The 20,800-nt window shown below is 36.6% G+C and overlaps 1 protein-coding gene across 2 annotated transcripts in view; it reads right to left on the bottom strand.

The window, feature by feature from the left end:
- The window catches only part of TUT7 (terminal uridylyl transferase 7), a 35,240-nt gene that overhangs the window by 3,604 nt on the left and 10,836 nt on the right, over nucleotides 1-20,800 (bottom strand). For both annotated transcript variants that reach the window (XM_059873179.1, XM_059873178.1), the window contains exons 8-26: nucleotides 19,938-20,007; nucleotides 18,955-19,081; nucleotides 18,110-18,229; nucleotides 16,033-16,164; nucleotides 15,077-15,257; nucleotides 13,579-14,726; nucleotides 13,319-13,469; nucleotides 12,545-12,631; nucleotides 10,008-10,108; nucleotides 9,432-9,489; nucleotides 8,617-8,720; nucleotides 7,404-7,493; nucleotides 7,201-7,314; nucleotides 7,015-7,092; nucleotides 5,603-5,780; nucleotides 5,038-5,085; nucleotides 4,829-4,920; nucleotides 4,250-4,365; nucleotides 1,198-1,517 (exon numbers count right to left, since the gene is read on the bottom strand). In XM_059873179.1, the coding sequence (XP_059729162.1) occupies nucleotides 1,198-1,517; nucleotides 4,250-4,365; nucleotides 4,829-4,920; nucleotides 5,038-5,085; nucleotides 5,603-5,780; nucleotides 7,015-7,092; nucleotides 7,201-7,314; nucleotides 7,404-7,493; nucleotides 8,617-8,720; nucleotides 9,432-9,489; nucleotides 10,008-10,108; nucleotides 12,545-12,631; nucleotides 13,319-13,469; nucleotides 13,579-14,726; nucleotides 15,077-15,257; nucleotides 16,033-16,164; nucleotides 18,110-18,229; nucleotides 18,955-19,081; nucleotides 19,938-20,007 (3,315 nt within the window). The remainder of the gene's footprint in view (nucleotides 1-1,197; nucleotides 1,518-4,249; nucleotides 4,366-4,828; nucleotides 4,921-5,037; nucleotides 5,086-5,602; nucleotides 5,781-7,014; nucleotides 7,093-7,200; nucleotides 7,315-7,403; nucleotides 7,494-8,616; nucleotides 8,721-9,431; nucleotides 9,490-10,007; nucleotides 10,109-12,544; nucleotides 12,632-13,318; nucleotides 13,470-13,578; nucleotides 14,727-15,076; nucleotides 15,258-16,032; nucleotides 16,165-18,109; nucleotides 18,230-18,954; nucleotides 19,082-19,937; nucleotides 20,008-20,800) is intronic.

Here is a 20,800-nt window from a genome sequence, read left to right as displayed (position 1 = left end):
ATTCCCCTCCACCTTAGCAGACTCAGTATCACAGCAAACAGAATGGCTGGAAGAGAAGTTTAGTGAGACAAGGTCAAAGATGAACAAACTCAAAAGTTAAATTTAGACTTGATATACACCTTCAAAAGGTCAGAAGCTGAATGAAGCATGGTTTCAATTTTTAATCAACTTTTCTGTCCCTCTAGTACTTCTAGTAGTCTATCAAAGTAAGAATACTTCTAAATATATTCACAATTTTCAATATTCTTGTGCCATTTTCCTCCCTCTTCCAGTATTTTAACACAGTCTTATGCTCTCTCTTCCACTAAATGCATCTGACTATGAAGAGTTTCCTGATCTAAGGCAGATGGATATTTTTGCAAGTAGAGAAAAGCTGGTTTGAAAAATATGTTTATATAAAAGACTCCAATCTGTTCCTTTAAGAGGTCAAGTAATGACTAATTTGTAAAACAAATTTTTTCCAGCCTGAACTTAAGTGCACTCAGGTTTACCTACAGGGAAACAGTGATACTTTGCTCCTCTGGCAGCTAATTACAAATACCACCTACTGTCTTAAGTCTCAGTTTTATCTTAGAAAGATATTCCTTCACAACACAAATGATGTGTGTTGCGCTTCATCGTGTTTGAAAGATGACTTAGATGATGTATATACTTTTGCATAGCAGTATTTCATTCAGGTCTGTCAGTCAGGATCTCTAAGATGAACTTCTGTATCCCTTCAACTGCTGAGTTGTCAAAAACATTTTATTTTACTTACAAAACTCAATCTGAGCAAATCTCTTTTCATACTGACTTCAGGGTCGTATAGAATCATTCTGGTTTAGGTAATGTGAACAGCTGTAACGCTAGCTTTTGTTGCAATTATGATGAACTGGAAGAGAAGCTTCAGTAATTTGAAATGTTGGCAGGCTCATATATTGTGATGACAATGAAAGCAATTTCAACATATTTGATACTCATACCCTTTTTATTCCAAATATCTTATCTGTTAAGAGAAACTATGCCAAATCTCCCAGGATACAGCACATTTCTGAAAGGAAGGTGAGGATGAAGGGAAAATGGTTAAATGTAACTCCATTAAAAAAAAAGCCCACATTTACATGATGCAAAAAACTTATCTGTTAGTCAATCATGTTAAAAATACAAAAAAAACCCCATAAGTGCTATTTAAACTACTCAGCTTGATCAGTTTCATACCTGCAACTCCTTTATATTGTGGGCATTCCTTTTTAATATGACCTTCTCTTCCACAGATAAAACAACGTTTTTCTCTTACATCTCTGTCTTCCAGGCGCTTCCATTTCTCTGCCAATTGCCTGGGAGGTTTCTCTCTCCCAGTTTCCACTATTACCCTTGCTAGTTTCCTCTTCTGAGGTGTACACAGGTGCGACTTTCCCTCCTTGATTAAGTTCTCCTTTTCTGTTGGTTTATTCTGCATTTCTTTGTCCTCTTTGCTTTTTTTCTCCTTGATTTCTCCATACCTTTGTGTACCTTCATAATCATGACGCCGTCTTAGTCTGCAGGAGCAGAAAAGTGCTGCAGAATTCAGAGGCCTTATATTTACACACAGAGTCAATAAAAAACCAAACAGAAAATGCATGTGCTGTCCTTTGACAAAATAATTCTTCAGTAGGATAAATAAAGTGAATTGCCATACTCTTCCTTTGACTCTTCCACCAAACAGTGCTCCATTTAATCACTCATGAAGTTACATGTATTTAATAATTTAAATTATTAAATTTAAATTATTTACAATTAAAGTTGTAAATTAAATTATTAAAAGCAAATTATTTTCAATTAGATGATAATACAGTCCTAAATCCTAATAATGGTAACTAAAAAAAATATAAGAACAATGGAAAATCTGGCTGCCCAAGTTGCATACAGTGGAAGAGAAGAAACAGCAATCAAAATGCTAAAGAAGTAAAAAAAAAACAGGGCTACAGTTCTGGACTTTTTTCTGTTTGTACGACTAAACAGGAACTCAGTTCTTTCCTTCTGAAACTACATATTCACTCTAAAAGTCTCTACTGTTGAGAGAAGCTTCTCACATTCTATGTGACTTAAAGGTCTAGTAGTGAAGAAACACTACCACTATCAGACTTGTTTCATCTAACAACTTCATACATGACTAGAGAAGGAGACAGGAGTGAAATCTCCAAATCTGAAGATGGTACCAGGCTCCTTTGGCAAGTTGGATGTACTGCTAATGGCTAGAAAATACTTCACAAAACTGAGTCAAAGGCAAAAGAATGGCATGAGCTTCAAGGTGAGCTTCTTTTCTTTTAAAAAAAAAAAAAAAAGTCATAAAAGAAGGTCTGGGGAACTACAGGCTGCTCAGTCTCACCTCTGCCTGGTAAGATCATGGAGCAGATCCTCCTGAAAACTATGCTAAAGCATGTGAAAAACAGAGAGGCAACTGGTGACAGCCAGCATGACTTTGCTAAGAGCAAATCATGCCTCACAAATCTGGCAGCTTTCTATAAATAAGGGTTACTGAAATGGTGGGTAAAGAAAGTGACTGACATCATGTACCTGGACTTCTGCAAAGCATCTGACACTGTCTTACACAAAATCTTTGTCTATAAAATGGAAAGACATGGATTTGATAGGTGGACCACTCAGTGGATATGGAATCTGCTGGATAGTTTCACTTCAAGCATTGTGGTCAATGTCTTGATGTCTGTGTCAACACCAGAGATGAATGGTGTTCTCCAGGGGTCTGTATTGGGACCAATATTATTTAACATCTTTGTTAGGGACATAGGCAAACAGATTTAAGTGCACACTCAACAAGTTATTGGATGACTAGGATTAGCTTTAAACAGATACAGGAAAGCACTGTTTTACATATCAGTCAGAACACTTATGGAACTGGATGCCACAGAAGACTGCTAAGGACACCAAGAGAATCAGATTCAGGGAAAAAGACCCCAAAACTAAAAGGACAAAATCATAAACAAGTCCAGTCTACAAATGAGCATTAGCAAAGCAAGGCAGGTATGTGCTCTAACCTCTCTTATACAGCAATTGCAGATGCTGAGGGAATGCATGAGAAGAAACTACAGAAAACAACTAGTTTACCCTTCACAGACAGCACTCCCTTTAGCAATAAATGGCTGAACAGAGGATTCAAATGTATCCGTGGTCTTATCCCACAGGGCATTTCTGTTCTTAGATACACAATCCCATTTACTTTTCCTCTAATGTTGTATAGAACGTAGCTGAGTATGTGCAATGAACTGGTGTTTCACTTCAGAATGCAAGATTAAAAATGAATAGATCTTAGACAGCAGTTTGGATGCTGAGGAGACTTTCATACCACCTTCAGCATTCTTTAATTTCAAACTATCATCAGCTACTGCGCTTGCAATTGCTAAAGCGGAGTAAATTAACAGCATCAACAATGTAAGTTCACAAATCTCTAACGTGTATTGGAACAGCCACTTCATCCAACATGATGTTAGTAGCTTTTTTTTTTTTAAACTTAGTTACAGGAAAGTGCAAATGATTTCTAATGATGGCTTTTAACATAAATAGATTCTAAACAATGGTTAGATTTTTCCATCCACCTTACAAGTGAGCATAAAGGTTTTTAAGATTTCACTGTTTTTTAGACATGAAGTCTTTAAAGAGCTTTGTCTTAACTAAAATCAGAATTAAAGGATGAGTTTTAAGTTTAGGCATTTCATAAGAGGAAGAGTGACAAAAGCCGCGTAGCCATTCATCTGTTGCCAGAATATTGGACTTGGCTACTCAGGGACAGGAAGCATTCTCCTGCATGTAAAACAGGACATTGTTCTCATACATGTGTGCTTATGAAAAGTAATGCTGTGACATTCTTGCCTTGCTTTTGATAGGAATTGCATGATTCTGTGAACTTGACAAAATAATGCCTTGCTAGGAGCAGCAAAATTCTGTTAGTAGAAGATATTAAATAAATAAAAATATAGAATGTATACATGAGTATACTTTTCACAGCACACAGTTATTCAGCTTGCTGAATATTTAGATTCTCTTTGACTACTCCTTTCCTTTATAACAAAGTGGAAAGTCAGTATTGATACTTTAACAGTTCTGCAGCAACAATATCCACCATTGCAAAAAGAGGTACTGACACATTTTGAATTTAATTCAGGTTATGAAATAATCTGCAGCAGGTACATGTTTTGTTTAGTATTACTATCCAAATCTTTTCTAAACAAACCTAAGGAAAGAAGTTACACACAGACGCCAATACTATACTCACTTTCGTCTCATGGGACAATCTTTCATGAAATGGCCAATTTTACCACAAGTTCTGCAGCATCTGTCATTTGGTGCCAATTCTCCTTCTGTTAGAACCTCAGGATCAAAAAAGTATTCCTGTAAAAGAAATCATATATTTAAAATGAAAATCCAAACACCTGGAACCAAGACAGATACAAAAGTGTTTAAACAGCAGTAAGAGTTACAGAAAGGAATACTCTTGGGGTCTGTAGCTGAACCCTGAAAGACCTAATGAATTTGACAGACAGCATACTCACCACCAGGTCTGCGCACTGTTATAAAACTGCAGTTTTAAGAAATACTAAGGAGGTTTTGGTTTGGATTAAAATACATAAATCTGTACAATGAAACTCTGTCTTGACTAGTATCCTGCACACCAAAATATTTCACATGCAAGTAACATCAAAACAGTATTCAGTGGTAACTCTCACGATTTTTAGAGCAGTGTGGAAATTTAAGAGAAAGAGTTTACAGTGAGTGAGTGAGTGTAGCCATAATCCTGCAAAGGCTAAGTTGTATGCCAAAGAGCTCACACATACTCCTCTTAGAAGTAACTCACCATTTTTGATGGGTATTCTTTAGGAAATATTTTTATAGGGGTACCAAATACCCTTCTGCCATTGATAAAAGCCTTCATTATAAAATTTGTCACTGTGGAAGAAAAAAAACCCAAACCAAAGTCATCATTTAAATATCAAATTAGAATGTCAAATAATATCCAAGACAAGATCTTCACTTTGTAACTGAAATTGTTAAGAGAAGACTTACTCTTTCTTGACAATCCAGCTCCAAGATTGTGGTTCAAATCAAAGGGATCTGTAGAAAATAACATGATAGGCATTCCTCAATGTGCAAACAAAAGAGTAGAAATTCTTTCCACGAAAATGAAATGGGCCAGAAAACAGGTTACAGATTATTTCTAAAATATGCCACTGCATTTTCTCTGTCTGAGATCACAGTGATAATAATCAGTAATCATGCAGAGTTCAATCATTTAAGTAAATACGGGCTCAGCAAAACCTAGTATTTTTGAGAACACCTCAATAGCATTATACCGAATTTCTTTGCCAAAGGATTTGTTAAATCTATTTTTCTGCCATTTACTTCATAATGAAAAGTGTGAAGTTTGCTTTGCAACTTTTCTACAGCCAAAAAACCCCTTAAAAATAATGTTAACACTATTGAAACACAATGGCAATTTTGAGACTCTTTCAAAACATGGGCATTTAACAATTTATAATCTAGTACTAGAAAAATAAATAAGTCTTGTGAAAAAAGCAAAATTTTCATGTTAAAGAAGTTCTGTATATTCCTGTATTTTATATGGTTTTACCTTCAATTACTATATATTTGGAAGTCCACTGCTTCTTGAAAGTTGTAAGCAGATTTTTTCTCCTGATGCAGATGACATGCTCTTTAAAATCAAATTCTTCTGTGTAGAATCGGAGAAGTCCCAGCCACAGCTGCCCAGCAGATTCAGTGTTTTTCCCATAGTCTGGCCAAACAGCTGACTAAAATGGCAAAAATATTGTTACATTCAGTGATTACATTAAGCATTTTCATTATATATTTTCTCCATTTATTTTATACAGAAAAACAATGGAGTTACACTAGAATACTTCCTTTAATAATTTATATTGATAATCCAATATTGATTTTAAACAGTATATTTTTTTGTCTATTAACAACCAAAGAGGACAATTAAGAGAACTTCTGGTACTAGGTTTTACCTCTTAATTTATCAATTCACTTTCTGAGTTTAATTTATCAATTCACCTCTGAATTTATCAATTCACTTTCTGAGTCTGTATAAAACAGAATTATTCAAGGGAATTAACCAAATATGACCAGATATACAGGTGGTAGTAGTTATCTTCATCCAAAGAGATAAAGAACAATTAATCATCATTACCGGTTAAAATAATTTTGTGATCTATTTTGTCAGATTTTGGAGTTTATTTTTTCACAGATTAATTACAACCGACCATATTCTAAACGCTTTACAACACAGGAATGGGATTTTCAAAACAGGAGCTACTTCACTTCCACTCCTGCATTTGTTCTGGATAGAATTAATTTTGTTCTCAATAGCTGTTCTCAATATAGTCTGTGTTGTGCATTTAGCATAAGAATAATGTTGATAACATTGATAACCCACTAATATTTTAGTCGCAGCTCAGTATACCTACCCTAAGTCAAGGCCTTTCCAGTTTCCCATGCTCTGCCAGCCAGCAGGTGCACAAAAAGCCAAGAGGGAGCACTATCAGGACAGCTGACCCAAATTGGCTAAAGGGATATTCCATATGTACATGAACTCAGGGGGAGTGCTGCTGAGGGACGGGCTGGACATCAGTCAGCAGCTGCTGAGCAGTTGTATTGAGCGTCTCTTGTTTCTTCTGCATTTTAGTCCATTCTCTCTCTTTTAATTACTACCATTATTACTACTACTGCTACTACTATTATTATTAACGTCATTGTAACAATTAAAAGTATGAGGATTATTATTTTTTTTTCCAATTAATAAAGTGTTTTTATTCCTACCCCAAATTTTACTTTTTTTTTAAACTAGCTTTCCCACCAGGGAGGGGGCTGGGGGAATGCAAGAATGGCAGTGTGGTGCTTAATTGCCAGCTGGGGTTAAACCACAATATTCAACCTCTATATTTGGGAACACTGTCTTTAAAAGGAATTTCTATTCATTTGCCAAGCCACAGATAACATTTCCAATTAGCCTGATTTACTCACCAACTCCTCTAGCTTATCAAAGAAATATACATTCCAGCCATCAACCAAAATTTCAGGCTTTTTCGGTTCTTTGTAGATCTGAAAGAGTAGTATTAAAATTCATTAGAAGAGCCTTTCACATTCAGCACTGACATTCTTCTGATCAATAGCGTGTACAGTTACTAATTTCTTTCCGATATACCATACCTCTTGAAGAACAGGGATGACTGGTGGATTTCTCTGTTGAAGGAAATAAAGCACCATAAGAGTATATGCATAAGATGACAGGCTACCTCGAGACGCATCTCCAATGTCACATATCTAGAAAAAGAAACATGATTTTTGTCTTTCATGGTGATCATCCCTTGCTGAAGGAACTACAGCTTCTAGAATGCCTGAAACATACTTACCTTTGTAAAGACTTTCATTGTGTAACATAGATATTTTACTCTAGGATCGATAGCTGCGTATGATGACAGAAGTCTGGTGTTATGCAAGGCCTACAAAAATAAGAAATTAATGTAGAAAATAAAGAAGCTCTGAAGGAAATAAGCTGAAAACATGAAAAAGAAAAACTCTAAGTTGTGTCCTCAAGAAATACATATGTGAAGCCCTGTGTAGTAGGAATATACATTGAGAAAGGAAGCACTCAACAATGAGGTTATCACCTGCTCTTTTAAAAGCCAATCAACATTCTTAATCTGTATGGAAGTAGTACAAAGCAGCATTCACAGAACAATACTTCAAAACAAGAAGCATTAATCTTGTACTACAGTTTCAAAATATTTGGTAGAAGGTAACTACTTGAACCCAGAGATTTCAGTCCGGATCTGTAAGAGCTACCAATGGATACATATGAAAGCATAACTTCAAGGTGAACACTTTCACACTTAGTGGTTGAGGTATCTTCCTCAAGACCCCCTGAGCTCATAATAAACCTTCAGAAAGCTTAAAAATTGTCTCTACAACTTAACTTTCCTCTGCTGTTTCAAGGAACAAGGTTTTGAAAATTAGAAACATTGAAAATAAACTAAAACTGTTTTTAAGAAGTTTGGCCAAGAACACATGGATTGGTTTTTTAGGGGGTTTTGGTTTTTTTTGGGGGGGGGGTTGTTTTTTTCTTTTTGGTTTTTTTTGGGGTTTTTTTGTGTGTGTGTGTGTTTTTTTTTTTTTTATTGTTTGTTTGCTTTGGTTTTTTTACTTTCTAATATGTTACAGTTCAGGCAAGCTGGGTTCAAAATCTCTATTTCAGGTCTCAAGGCCAGGCAACAGACATGATACTAAGAGGAGTCTAAAAAAATCTTAAGTTAATTTATTTTGACTCTCATTTGAGAAAGACTTACAATGCTTAAACCACTGTTTCTTACCATTACTGAAAAACTAATAGATTTTCTTAGGAATGACAACTCTTAGGAAGGACAACTCTGAAGTCACAACTGCGCAGATGAATCACTCATAGTCAAACAAACAAAACCAAAAAGGTTTCTTTGAAACATAAAACTGCAACAGGTAATTGGAAACAGTTACTTTTTGAACCTCATCTAAACAATCACTTCAGTCTCAAGAAACAGATTCTCAGTTTTTTTGTTACAAAACATAAAATAAAAAAGGAGATAACCTTACCAGAGTATTATATAAACTGATGTCTACTTCAAGACCACTTCTGACATGGAAAAATTTGACAATTGGGACTTTAGCAGTTGTTATAGGCAAGACATTTCTTAAACCTAGGATGAAATGTTTTATTACTGAATGGCTACAATACAGTCCTACACAGTATCACTTAACTTCCAACTGTAGCCAAAAGGCTACAAAATAAAATCTTAGTTGACAGCAAATTTGTATTTCAGTTACATTTTAACACCAATTTTAGGAATTTGTCAAACATGATCAAACTGATAAACATAGTTTATATAAATGCATGTTTAGCCCCCTCAAAAAATAAATAGCAGTCTAAATAAGAGTATAGAATTTCTTTATAGAGAAATAAGCTTAAGACATAAATGACAGTTCATTACAACTCATTGGAGATACACCAAAACGAGCACTATAAAATTCATGATTTCTTGTAGAAAAAACCAGGATTCACATTGCAGACTTGTATCAGAGTATTTTTTACTATCAACTTCATATACAAGTACATAATTATTAAACTGAAGCCTCGAGTCTTAAATCATTGTTTTTATGCGTGTAAGTTATAAATATACTATCTGTCCAGATCAGATGTGGTCCAATAACATTATAACCTTGAATACCTATATATACAAACAAAAATAAATCCAAACATTCACAATATTCCACCTCACCCTTACTAACATAAGCTCTTTTATGTTAGTTGTATCTTAATGATTTTCGCTTACAGTGCCGCAGAACACCGTCACTACAGCAAACAAAGTAACAAAATCAGAATGACTTATTTTAATTTTCCAAAAAATTACCTGACTGTTTCTTGAGAACTTTTGCTAAATCTTCAATGATTCTGATGCAATCAAGTCCCTAAGACATTAAGAAAAAAAGCTGAAAGATGTATCTGGTGCAAATATTTTACACAAACTTTTTACTATGTGCCCTTAAGCTTAAAGCCGTATTATCAAATGTTTCATGTTATACAGAATTATGCGAATACAGGAAATTCTTTCAAAATGGCTTATGTAAAATCAAGAGCTGATAATGTAATAATGGAAACTTTTTAAAAGCTGATATTACGCATAAAAGGAGACAGATATTCTTTTCCATTGTTTCCCATTCCCTGTTATTTATGCAATCAAGAATGTTACTTATCTGCACAAATAAAGCTAGAAATGCAGAATTTGTGAGAAAACTGGCTACTTCATTCTTATACTCATCCCTAGGGCAACAGTAAACACCTCCAAAACAATCTGCCTCAGTGGCACGTTAGTATTTCCTTCTAATATTAAAAACTTTTATAAAATAATGAATTTGTTATGCTAGATACAGAATGTAAGAAAATTCTGCATTTATTTAACCACAAAACCAAAAACTTCTCAACCTACCTCAGCAGTTTCCAGACCATCTATTGTCATACAGATATCAAGATCACTTTGTTTGAAGCCAAAGCCATTTTTTGAGGAGCCAAACAAATCCAGCTTCGTTCCTGTAAGGCATGGGTTGTATCACAGCCATATATCAACAAAAATTACCAAATTATATATAACATAGAATCTCAAATTGTATGTAGCTGCAAACCACTGCATGTCTTCTAATACAGGCAGGAAAACATGATTGCATTTCTGTAGTACATGAAATTTTCTGATCAACTTTGCTTATGAGAAAAGAATCTCTACTATTATTGATTCAAACAAGCAGTCTGACAAATCCAGAAACAAGTTAGGTTTTCCAGCAATTACACAGAATCACATAATAATGAGGTTGGAAGAGACCTCTAAGATCATCGAGTCCAACCTATGCCCTAACACCTCAACTAGACTCCAGCAGCAAGTGCCATGTCCAGTCTTTTTTTAAACACATCCAGAGATGGTGATTCTACCACCTCCCTGGGAAGAGCATTCCAGTGCTTTTTTATTCTTTCAGTGAAAAATTTCTTCCTAATATCCAACATATACCTTCCCTGATGTAGCTTGAGACTGTGTCGTCTTCTGTCAGTTGCTGCCTGGTGGAAGAGACCGACCCCCACCTGTCTACAACCTCCCTTCAAGAAGTTGTAGAGAGCAATAAGGTCACTTCTAAGGGTCACTTCTAAGGTCACTTCTCCAGGCTAAACAGCCCCAACTCCTTCAGACATTCCTCATAGGGCTTGTGTTCCAAGCCCCTCACCAGCCTTCTTGCACTCCTCTGGATGCGCTCAAGCATCTCAACGTCCTTCCCAAACTGAGGGCCAGAACGGGACACAGCACTCAAGGTGTGGCCTCACCAGTGCTGAGTACAGGGGAAGAATGACCTCCTTGCTCCTGGTGGCCACACAATTCCTAACGCAGACCAGGATACCATTGGTCTTCTTGGCCACCAGGGCACATTGCTGGCTCATATTCAACAGGCTGTGGACCAGCACCCCCAGGTCCCTTTCTGCCTGGGCACTGTCCAGCCACACTGTCCCCAGATTGTAATGTTTTAGGGGATTTCTGTGGCCAAAATGTAGAACACAGCACTTGGAGTTATTAAACTTCATGCTGTTGGACTCTGCCCATCCATACAACCAATCTAAGTCTCTCTGCAGAGCCCTCCTTCCTTCCAATAGATCAACACAAGCTCCCATCTTAGTGTTGTCTGCAAATTTACTAATGAAAGACTCGATGCCCTCATCCATGTCATCTCTAAAAATATTAAATAGAACTGGTCCCAACACAGACCCCTGAGGGACACCACTGATGACTGGCCCCCAGCTGGATGCAGCACTGTTCACCACCACTCTCTGGGCCCGGCCATCCAGCCAGTTCTGAACCCAGCAAAGGGTGCTCCTGTCCAAGCCATGGGCTGCCAACTTTTCCAGGAATGTGCTGTGGGAGACAGTGTCAAAGGCCTTGCTGAAATCTAAACAGACAACATGGACAGCCTTTCCTGTGTCCACCAGATGGGTCACCTGGTCATAAAAGGAGACCAGATTGGCAGGGTAGGTCAGATATGACCTACCCTTTGTAAACCCGTGCTGACTGGGTCTGATACCCTGGCCATCCTGAAGATGCTGTGTGATAGCACTCAGTATGAAGTGCTCCATTATCTTACCTGGTTCTGAGGTCAGGCTAACTGGCCTGTAATTACCAGGATCCTCCTTCCTATCTTTTGTGTGAATGGGTGTCACAATGGCCATTTTCCAATCATCTGGAAGCTCACCAGTGAGCCACGACTCTTGATAAATGATGGAGAGCAGCTTCGCAAGCTCATCTGCAAGTTCCCTCATCACCCTAGGATGGATCCCATCTGGTCCCATGGATTTATAGATTTGATTTAATTAAATAATCAGCATGTAGGTTCAAGCTGACATCTGACTGAAAAATGCTTTGTACAGAGATTCTTGGGGTAAGGGATATACGTGGCTCCAGCCAAAAAAAATTTTTTCTAATTTTAAAAGACCATGAACTGAAGTCCATCTATTGCAGGTAAGAACTCCAGAAACAAAAAAGGAAAAAAAAAAATCAAATGCCTAGGTTCTGTGAATAGACCATAACTTGTGCCTATATTTTAAGATATTCCAAGCCCAGTAAGTTTCAGTAGGAAGTACTAAAAAAACCTTGTTATTTGTAAGAGCAGTTACAAAAATTAGTCTGATTAATAAAGTTAAAATAACAAATGTAAAACTATTCCAATTCTGCTTTGATTGTTTCTTCCTTAACTTGCCATTGTTCCTTCCTACTAATGTGCACTATTTATGAATAAATAAAAAATTCCAAATTTAAAAAAGCCTGAAAAGATTTAGAACAAAAATTAATGTAAGGAAGTATTCCAATGCTGAGCAACAATATGGGCTAAATATTCAAAACGAAAGTGTTTATTATACTGAATTTATGTTTTCTTGGAAAACACTCAAGTATGAACAATCAAAAATATAAATATGTAGTTAGAATGGCCTAATTACCTGGGAAATCCTGTCTAATGAAGATTTCCAAGCTTTGTCTTATATGTTCCCGAGCATGATCTTCTACTATATTTGGAGCAAAATCATCTTTAAAAAAAGAAGAAAAAAAGACAACAATTTAGGCAACTATTCTTTAGGAAGAGCAAAGAGCAAAGATTCAAGTAAAAATAGAGAGGAGTTTACAGTGGGGCAGGGGAAGGGAAAGAGAAAATTCACATGTGAAGGAAAGAAGGCAAGGATGAAGTAGAAGAGAAATACCTGCTCAAAGAAAAACATTAATTAGACAAATAATGCATTTTGTCTGGTCAGAAATGGCGAGAGAGAAAGGAGGAAAGTTGGGTCACTCTGAAAAGAACAAAAGTGGAGAAATGTTACAAAACGACATTTTTTCACTATTTTTTCTAGAATACTGAAGCTTTTTTTTAATGAAAACTACAAGTTAAAGAACAGTTAGCATAATTCAAATCAGACAACTGCAGAAGCATCAGTCAAAAACTCCACCCAAAATTAGATTCTCAGAAAATGTATTTTCCTGTATGAGTAATCAATCAGCCAGTTGGAAGAATAATCTACACTTTCTAGCTTTCTAGATAAAAACTACTCAGCAGTTCTATAAGAGCCATTACCATTAAGCCAAATCGTAGAATTGTATCTAAGAGTTGGAGGCAATGTAGGAAATAAACTGTCACCTTATAACACCATTAGTCTGTTGGTATTATGGGATTTTTTTCAGATTCTTTTTCTATGGCACAATATTCAAAGGAAAAAACTTACGGTAACACTGGACACAAACTTGATCTAGAATAACTGAAAACTTGGGTGGCAGTGGTGGCAGTGGGTCAAGCTCAATTTTCTTGAAGTCTTCTGGACAATCATTCTTTAAATGACCTTCCCGTTTGCACAAGCTACATACTACTGTAGGAGACTGCATGAACAAAAAGCAAGATTACTTTTAAATAAACTGGAGCAACACTTTAATCTAACTTCTAACAGAACACAAGCAATCTGTTTATGTTCTGATACAGCTTACTTACCTTGCCCTTTGTAAATGCTTGTTTACTGAATTCATAAAGAAGTTCAGATTCTAAGCATTGTTCTACTGCTGTGGTCTCTTCAGAATGGCTTCCCTTCTCAGTAAGATATTCTTGACTCAAATTGTTCCTCAGAGGTCCACCTACACTTTCTTTGAATTGTTTTTTTTCATATTTACTGGGGATTGAAAAATCATCTTCTTCCTCTGACAGTGTATCATCATCTCCAGATCCAGTACATGTGTTATCTAGTTCACCTCCAGCTCTGATGGTTGCATTGCATTCTCTCTGATTTAGAAGAGCTGGTGCTTCCTCTTCTTCCTCTTCATCATCTGAGTTAATCATTTGGGATATCTGAGTCTGTGCTGAACATAGGAATTTTTGTGGGGATTCATCCAATTCATCAGTACCTTCAGTGCTACTATACTCATCAATGTCGATCTTATCATCTGTTATACCACTGCACTCCAAGCCAAATTCATCACTCTCTGTAAGTGCAGTGTGTTGAAAACCTTCTAAGTCTGAAATCCTACATGTCTCTACTTCATGCTCATTCACCATAACAGGGAGTTCTCCACTGTCACTGTCTTCATCGATTGTCTGCTCAGCAGCCAAAATAGTATCCCATTGTCTTTGTTGTTGTTCATGTTCTTCCTCTTCTTCCTCTTCTTCCTCTTCATTTTCACTCTCTGTCTCTTCACAACTAGGTTTAAAATCCTCATTATCTCCAGAAATAACTTCCTCAATTATGCAGTCTGAGTCTTCATGGGTAATTCCCAGATGATTTATATCATCAGCCAATTCTTCTTCTGTGAAACTTTCTGAGCCATCATACAGTTTTGAAGGAACAATTTTATGTTCCTTGGCAATACATGTATCCTCTGTTATGCTATCATCTACTATGGCTGTGTTTGTTCTACCATCCGAGTTTTGCAAGTCAGAATCTTCATGCTTTATACCATCTCTTCCATCGTCCAGCATTTGGGATTTCTCCTCATTTGCATTTGAAGAGGGTATTTTGCTCCATTTTGCATTTTTTTTGTGAGGCAAGGCAAAATACTTATAAGTTGCTCTCAGACAGTGAAGAACATACACATACACAAGCTGGCTGTTCAGAGTTCTTGCCACATTCCTTTTGATTGAATATGGGTCTAGTAGAAAGAAGAAGTGAGCCAGCAGTGAAAGAGTTAATTTCTTAAAAAAAGAATACACTTACATCCTTACAGAATCTGAATTGCTAGGAACTCTTAAACATTGTGTAGAGACTAGATCTACAAATTGTGCTGAAACCAATTTTTTAGTTCATCTAATTATTTCTGACAATGTTTACAATAATACCCAATAGAAATATCAAATTGATTTTTAAAAAAATATTCTACTATTACTTGTCTAATATCAAAAATTTCTAAGTTGTAACACCCAATATTAGCAGCCAAGTCAGCACCTTATAAAAATTAAAAAGTTGCAGTTCTTTGAAGTTTGTTGAGAGATATTTATATACCTTCCACAGCAATGCGCTTTTTAGGCCAGTCCTTTAATTCACGAGACACTGGTTCCTTGAGTCGTATGCTAATAACCAAATCAGCCATATTGAACTCCAAAGCATAGAAACGAAGCAGTTCAAGCCAGAGCTGACCAACAGGTGCTGAACACTGCTGACCTTCACCAAATACTAAGGGAACCTGTCAGTTACAGAAGAAAACCTTAAATAATATTTAGTACTTAGAAAACCTTAAATAATATTTAGTATTTAGTGTTTAATTGTTTTACTGCTATGCTTCCTTTATGTCATCTGTAATCTACTGTGGCAGAATTTATCATTGGTTCTCAAGTCCTGCAATTGCAATAAAAACTGCAATTAAAAAGTTGGAAGACATACTATAAAGCTTCAAAGTGAAAGAATGCAGCAATGGTAAAGAGTAGCATTAGTGATTAATAACAATTGCTTCTTTAAGGGTTTATGCTGTAATTTAAAAATTTCAAAGAAAAAATGCATATCTCATGTCACAGGACAGAATGGATTATACAGCCAATTTTTTACCAAAGTCTAGGCTGAATTGTTAACTTCCACAACATGCAATCACATTGTGATAGTGATTCTTACAAAGTTTTTATAATAGGAATAATTTGTAAGAACAGTTCAAAGCAAATACAAAATATTTTTCATATGGCTTAATCTAATTCCAAGATAAAACTGCTCCAACTCTGTAAACTATACTATCCCAGACAGATTAAAATTCAGGGTCTTATCAAAGAGTTTGAAATTATACCTATTTTCCTGCCAGCTCCCTAGCACCAAGACCTGAGCACAACAGACCTTAAAGCAAGCAGTTGCGCAATCTCTTAGATCAGCTCATGGTTTTGAAACATAAGCACAAAACTGAAATAGAAGATTGTTTTATTTTGAGAACAGCAATGTCTGCTAGACTACTACGAAAAAAATTTAAAAGTTCAGACCTTGCCCCTTCTAGGGGAAGTTTCTTGGGGCAAATCAGAATCATCAGTGGGGTTATGTTCCCAAACCACAGCATCGTTCTTGACTTCTCTCAGATGAAAATTAGTTAATTTGTTTAATGAGAATCCTCCAATCTAGAGGAAACAAAAAAAGAAACATAGAGCTAAACATCATGTGAACTTTAAATTTTAGTCCCCACACTGCAGTAGACCAAAGTTTAAAAACAGCTGTTCCACATCTAGAATATGCCCCAACCTTTTTCTCTCTTGTCTCAATAGGTCTCTACAAAAAACTCCCAAGTGCTCTTGGAAGGGTGTCCTGGTGTCCACACTAAGGAAACAGAGACAGTGAGGTACTGGATGAATGGCAGATCCCAGAGGGTTGTCATCAGTGGCACGGGGTCTAAACATAGGCTCATCATTAGGAGTGTCCCACAAGGGTCAATACTGGGTGGTCAATACAGGGCCCAGTGTTGTTTAATTTGTTCAGCAGTGATTTGGACAAAGAGACAGAGGCCTCCTCAGCAGGTCATGATTACACAAAGCTGGGAGCAGCAGCGAATACCCCAGAGTGCAGCCTTGACAGGATGGAGAGATGGGCAGAAAAGAACGGTCTGAAATTCAACAAAGGCAAAAGCAGGGTCCTGCTCTGGGGAGGAATAAGCCCAGGCACCAGCACAGGCTGGGGGTGGATCTGCTGGAAAGCAGCCCTGTGGAGAAGGAGCTTGGGATCCTAGTGAACAACAAGCTGTCCATGAGCCAGCAGTGTGCCATGGTGGCCAAGAAAGTTGTCCTGAGGTGCATTGGGAAGAGCATTGCCAGCAGGGTGTGGGGAGTGATCCTGTCTTTCTACTCAGCCCTGGTGAGGCACATCTGGAGTGCTGCCTCCTGTTCTGGGCTCCTCAGGATGAGAGAGACATGGAGCTCCTGAAGTGTATAAAGCAAAGGGCTACAAAGATAGTTAAACAACTGGAGCACATCACTTATGAGGAATGGCTGAGGAAACTGGGCTTGTTCAGCCTTGAGTAGAGGCAACTGAGAGAGGATCTCATCAATGTTTGAATATCTGAAGGAAGGGTATCAAGAGGATGGATCCAGGTGGTGCTGAGCAATAGGACAAGAGGCAATGGGCAGAAACTGATGCAAGATGTCCCACCTGAGTATGAGGAAGAATTTTGTCAATATACTGTGAGGGTGACCAAACATTGAAACTGATTGCCCAGAAAATTCTGTAATGCAGTGTCTGTCATGCAACCTTTTCTTTGCACATTAGACAAGCATAAATATTTATCTTATAATTACATGGCCATATACAACAGGACATTTTTCTCATCCAGTTCAGAAAGTGCATGTGCTTTCGAATGAGTCAGCAATGTAGTAGAAAAAATTGCTAACTGCAAGGTTCTTGTAATTAGTTACAAGAATTAATTAGGAACTGGAATGTGTGCTAAACATAACAGACTGTAAGTACAAAAATGGGTGCAATGAATATAATTGAACTGGAATTGAACTAACTGAGTTGCATTATGCATGCCAATCCAGAACTGGATTCTTGACTGGCATCCATCATACAACTCCTTATATCAAGATGCATTTTGGTTTCTAAACCAAAGAAATATGTGCTGTAAACTCCTGATGTGATCCCTCATGATGGTATCAGTGCACCAGTGTGCTCCCCAACCATAGTCTATTTTTTCCAGAATTAGATGGCAAATTCAAAGATGTTGTTTTGGGATGTAGCCATGTGGATTGAGTTCTCAACAGTCTGGAGGAAAGGCTGAAAAAAATGAGGAAGTAAATTGTTGCAAAATGCATTATTCAATGCCCACCTCCCCTTATTCACTGAAGGCGCAACAGAGCACTAAATTCAGTGACTAGGATTTTGAAATACCACCTTTAGTAGGCAGCTAGGCATACTAACGTTAAGTGTAGCCATGGAATGATAATGAATTCACATTCTTAATTCCTGCAGAAATGGCTCACTTATGGCTTGCTCAGAGTAGCATAATCTGACAGATTATATACCACCACAAGGAACTGGTCCTCTCATTTAAACTACGCTGTGTATTAATACACATACCCATGATCCCAAATAGACTGGCAGAAAGGGCTCTTTCCTCTGTTGTAGAAAGAAAACAACCATTAAAGCGAACACATAAGGTGACAAGCCTCCCTCTTCAGGACGATCAACACAGCATAACTGTAAAAATAAATTGTGCAGCCATTAAAGCTTCAGGTGATACTATGAAAAATATTGTTTTAAATTAAATTACTGTTCAGACATCACTTTGAATACTACAGAAACTCAGATATCTTTGAGCTCTTACCAGATGCAATATTTTCTCAAGGCCTGCATATTTAATGCAGTTACTACCATACTACTATAACATTTTCAGTGTAAAAACCATAGGACACAGACTGGTAAAACAGACAGCATAGATCATATTTGCAAAAAATGATAACTCCTTTTGCATAGATACAGTACAAGTCAGACTTTTTCAATTTTTAATTAATATTTTAATTGCAGACACAAATTTTACACGGTTATTTCCAAGATTGTTTTCATCTACAATAAGGACAAACAGTTTTTCATTTTTTTTCATGATGGATTAAGTTTACGAGAAATTAGCAATTCCATCTCATATACATTCCTCTGACTAGTTTGGTAACAGAGCAGGATACTTACAGCATGCATTCCACAGAATGAAGCTTAAAATTCCACTTTTGACATTCAGAGGAACATTATCACACACAAATGATAATAATATAATTTATAAATGTACAATTTATAAAAACTTATGTCCTTATTTCAACTCTTTTTCCAAGGGCTGTTTCAACAACCATTTCCTAAACCATAACTACAGGCATAATATCAAAGTTAATTCAAGATTTATTCACAGATAAGGGAATACAAATAGCTCTCACCTTTGCCCAGTACCTGAAGGCAATCACTAAAGGTACGATAGTAGGTTCCAGCTTTCCAAGTGTAGCCAAATGGTTTGTTGTCAGACAAGCATTCTCATTCCCTGCACTCACTTTACAAATAAGGCCACTAAAATCCGAAAAGAAATGAAAGATCTTGAAGGTTTTGTAACATCCATAGGTCAGATAACACCTCACAGAATAGTGTAGCAGAAGGCTGTAAGGAAAGACTCAGCAGCCTCTCAAAGACAGTATCTCTGCATGAAAAGCAGCATGCAATACTTATTTGATTTATAGTTAGGTTGAGAACATATGCATTTTAATTTTCTGTACAAGTGTTTTAAGATACAATTCAAATTTAAGTCTTTTTTCTAATATTAATTTACCGAATTGAAAAAGTTACAGTATTAATTTCCTTCACGAAACAAAAATGTCTTCCCGCACCACACCCACCATCAAACAGTTTCTATGCTGTTTTCACACAACATAAAATATTTTTAAACAGTGAAAAATCAAGGTAGCACCAAATAACTGGTAATATCTTTATCAGTAGCTGTTTATAGAATGTTTCATGAATCTTAACTGACATTCATCAAATGGGCAAAATAAAATATTTTCCACTTTTCTCAAAATACAAGCGAAGCTAAGCACTGTTCTTATCCTTACAGAAATCTAGAATTTAATATGGTATGTACACTACCTATAAGAAAGGAAACTTTCTGCTTAAGCAATAATCCCAAATGGAAGGGTAAGGGTACATGCTGGAAGCCATAATGGTTGAAGGGGTTGGGAAATATACAGCTGAGGACAGAACAACCCTTACCCTCTTATTCTAGGCTAGGAATGACTTGCCCATGAGTGTTAGTTTGTGTTTCAAGATCCATGGAACTGTAATAATTTAGTACAGAAACGTCATTTATCAGGTGGTAATATAGTTTACATTGCTATATATATACTATTAGAACACACAAAGTGACAACCGAGACCTTTGCTTTTCTCTGCACACCACCACTGGTACTCTAGCATGGAAATCTGCATCAACTTCCGTAAAAGATTCTAAGTGGGAAAAAGAAAAAGAAGAAGCCACATTAAGCATGATGTTGATAAAATATATGTTGACCTGGAGGCAACTAGAAGAATGCAGCTAGAATTTCAGCTTCCAATATAATGACTAATATTGAGAAAAATAAAGTATATGTGATTTATGCGTTTCACATGTGATAGGAAGAATATGGTCTATACAATAAGGACTGTTAGGAAAATACTGAGAAAAACCAGAACTTTTCAAAATTCATATATAAACAGTAGGTAAAATTAAGGAGGTATATTTTTTTAAGAGCTGGCTTCAGTATTTGAGGCATGCAGAGAGACCTACAACACCTATGGAACAATATTAGTGTGAAAAATAAAAATACCAGAGTGTTATATCACTACTATACAGAAAGAAACTTTTTCCCCTGGTTGTCTGACAATCTTTTATGTAAATATAGAACTGGCTTGCCTACATCATGTCCTTTTGCTATGCTTTTTCTCTTCTTTTTCTTCTTATTCTTTATATCATTCAGCTGTCAGCCACCCTAGTCCCTTCTGTTAGCGGTGCTGATTTGATCCAAACTAGACTTATTTTTTGATACCTTTTGAAAACTACAGTTTCACTGGGCCAGGAGGGGAGGAAACTGTCGAACAATTTTAGATACTTTACTCAAAAATTCTGAAAAGACAAGATTTTTGTGATGTTACTTAGCCAACTTGATACCTAATTTCACCGAAAATTATCTTGCTTTTGCCACTGAGGTACCTCAAACACTTAATACTCTATCCCTGGATCTTCTCACTCACAGAGAAGACT

Source organism: Haemorhous mexicanus, chromosome Z (genome assembly GCF_027477595.1).
Source record: "Haemorhous mexicanus isolate bHaeMex1 chromosome Z, bHaeMex1.pri, whole genome shotgun sequence".
NCBI lineage: Eukaryota > Metazoa > Chordata > Aves > Passeriformes > Fringillidae > Haemorhous > Haemorhous mexicanus.
Note: the sequence above shows the minus strand (reverse complement) of the source record. Positions and strands in the feature narration are given on the sequence as shown.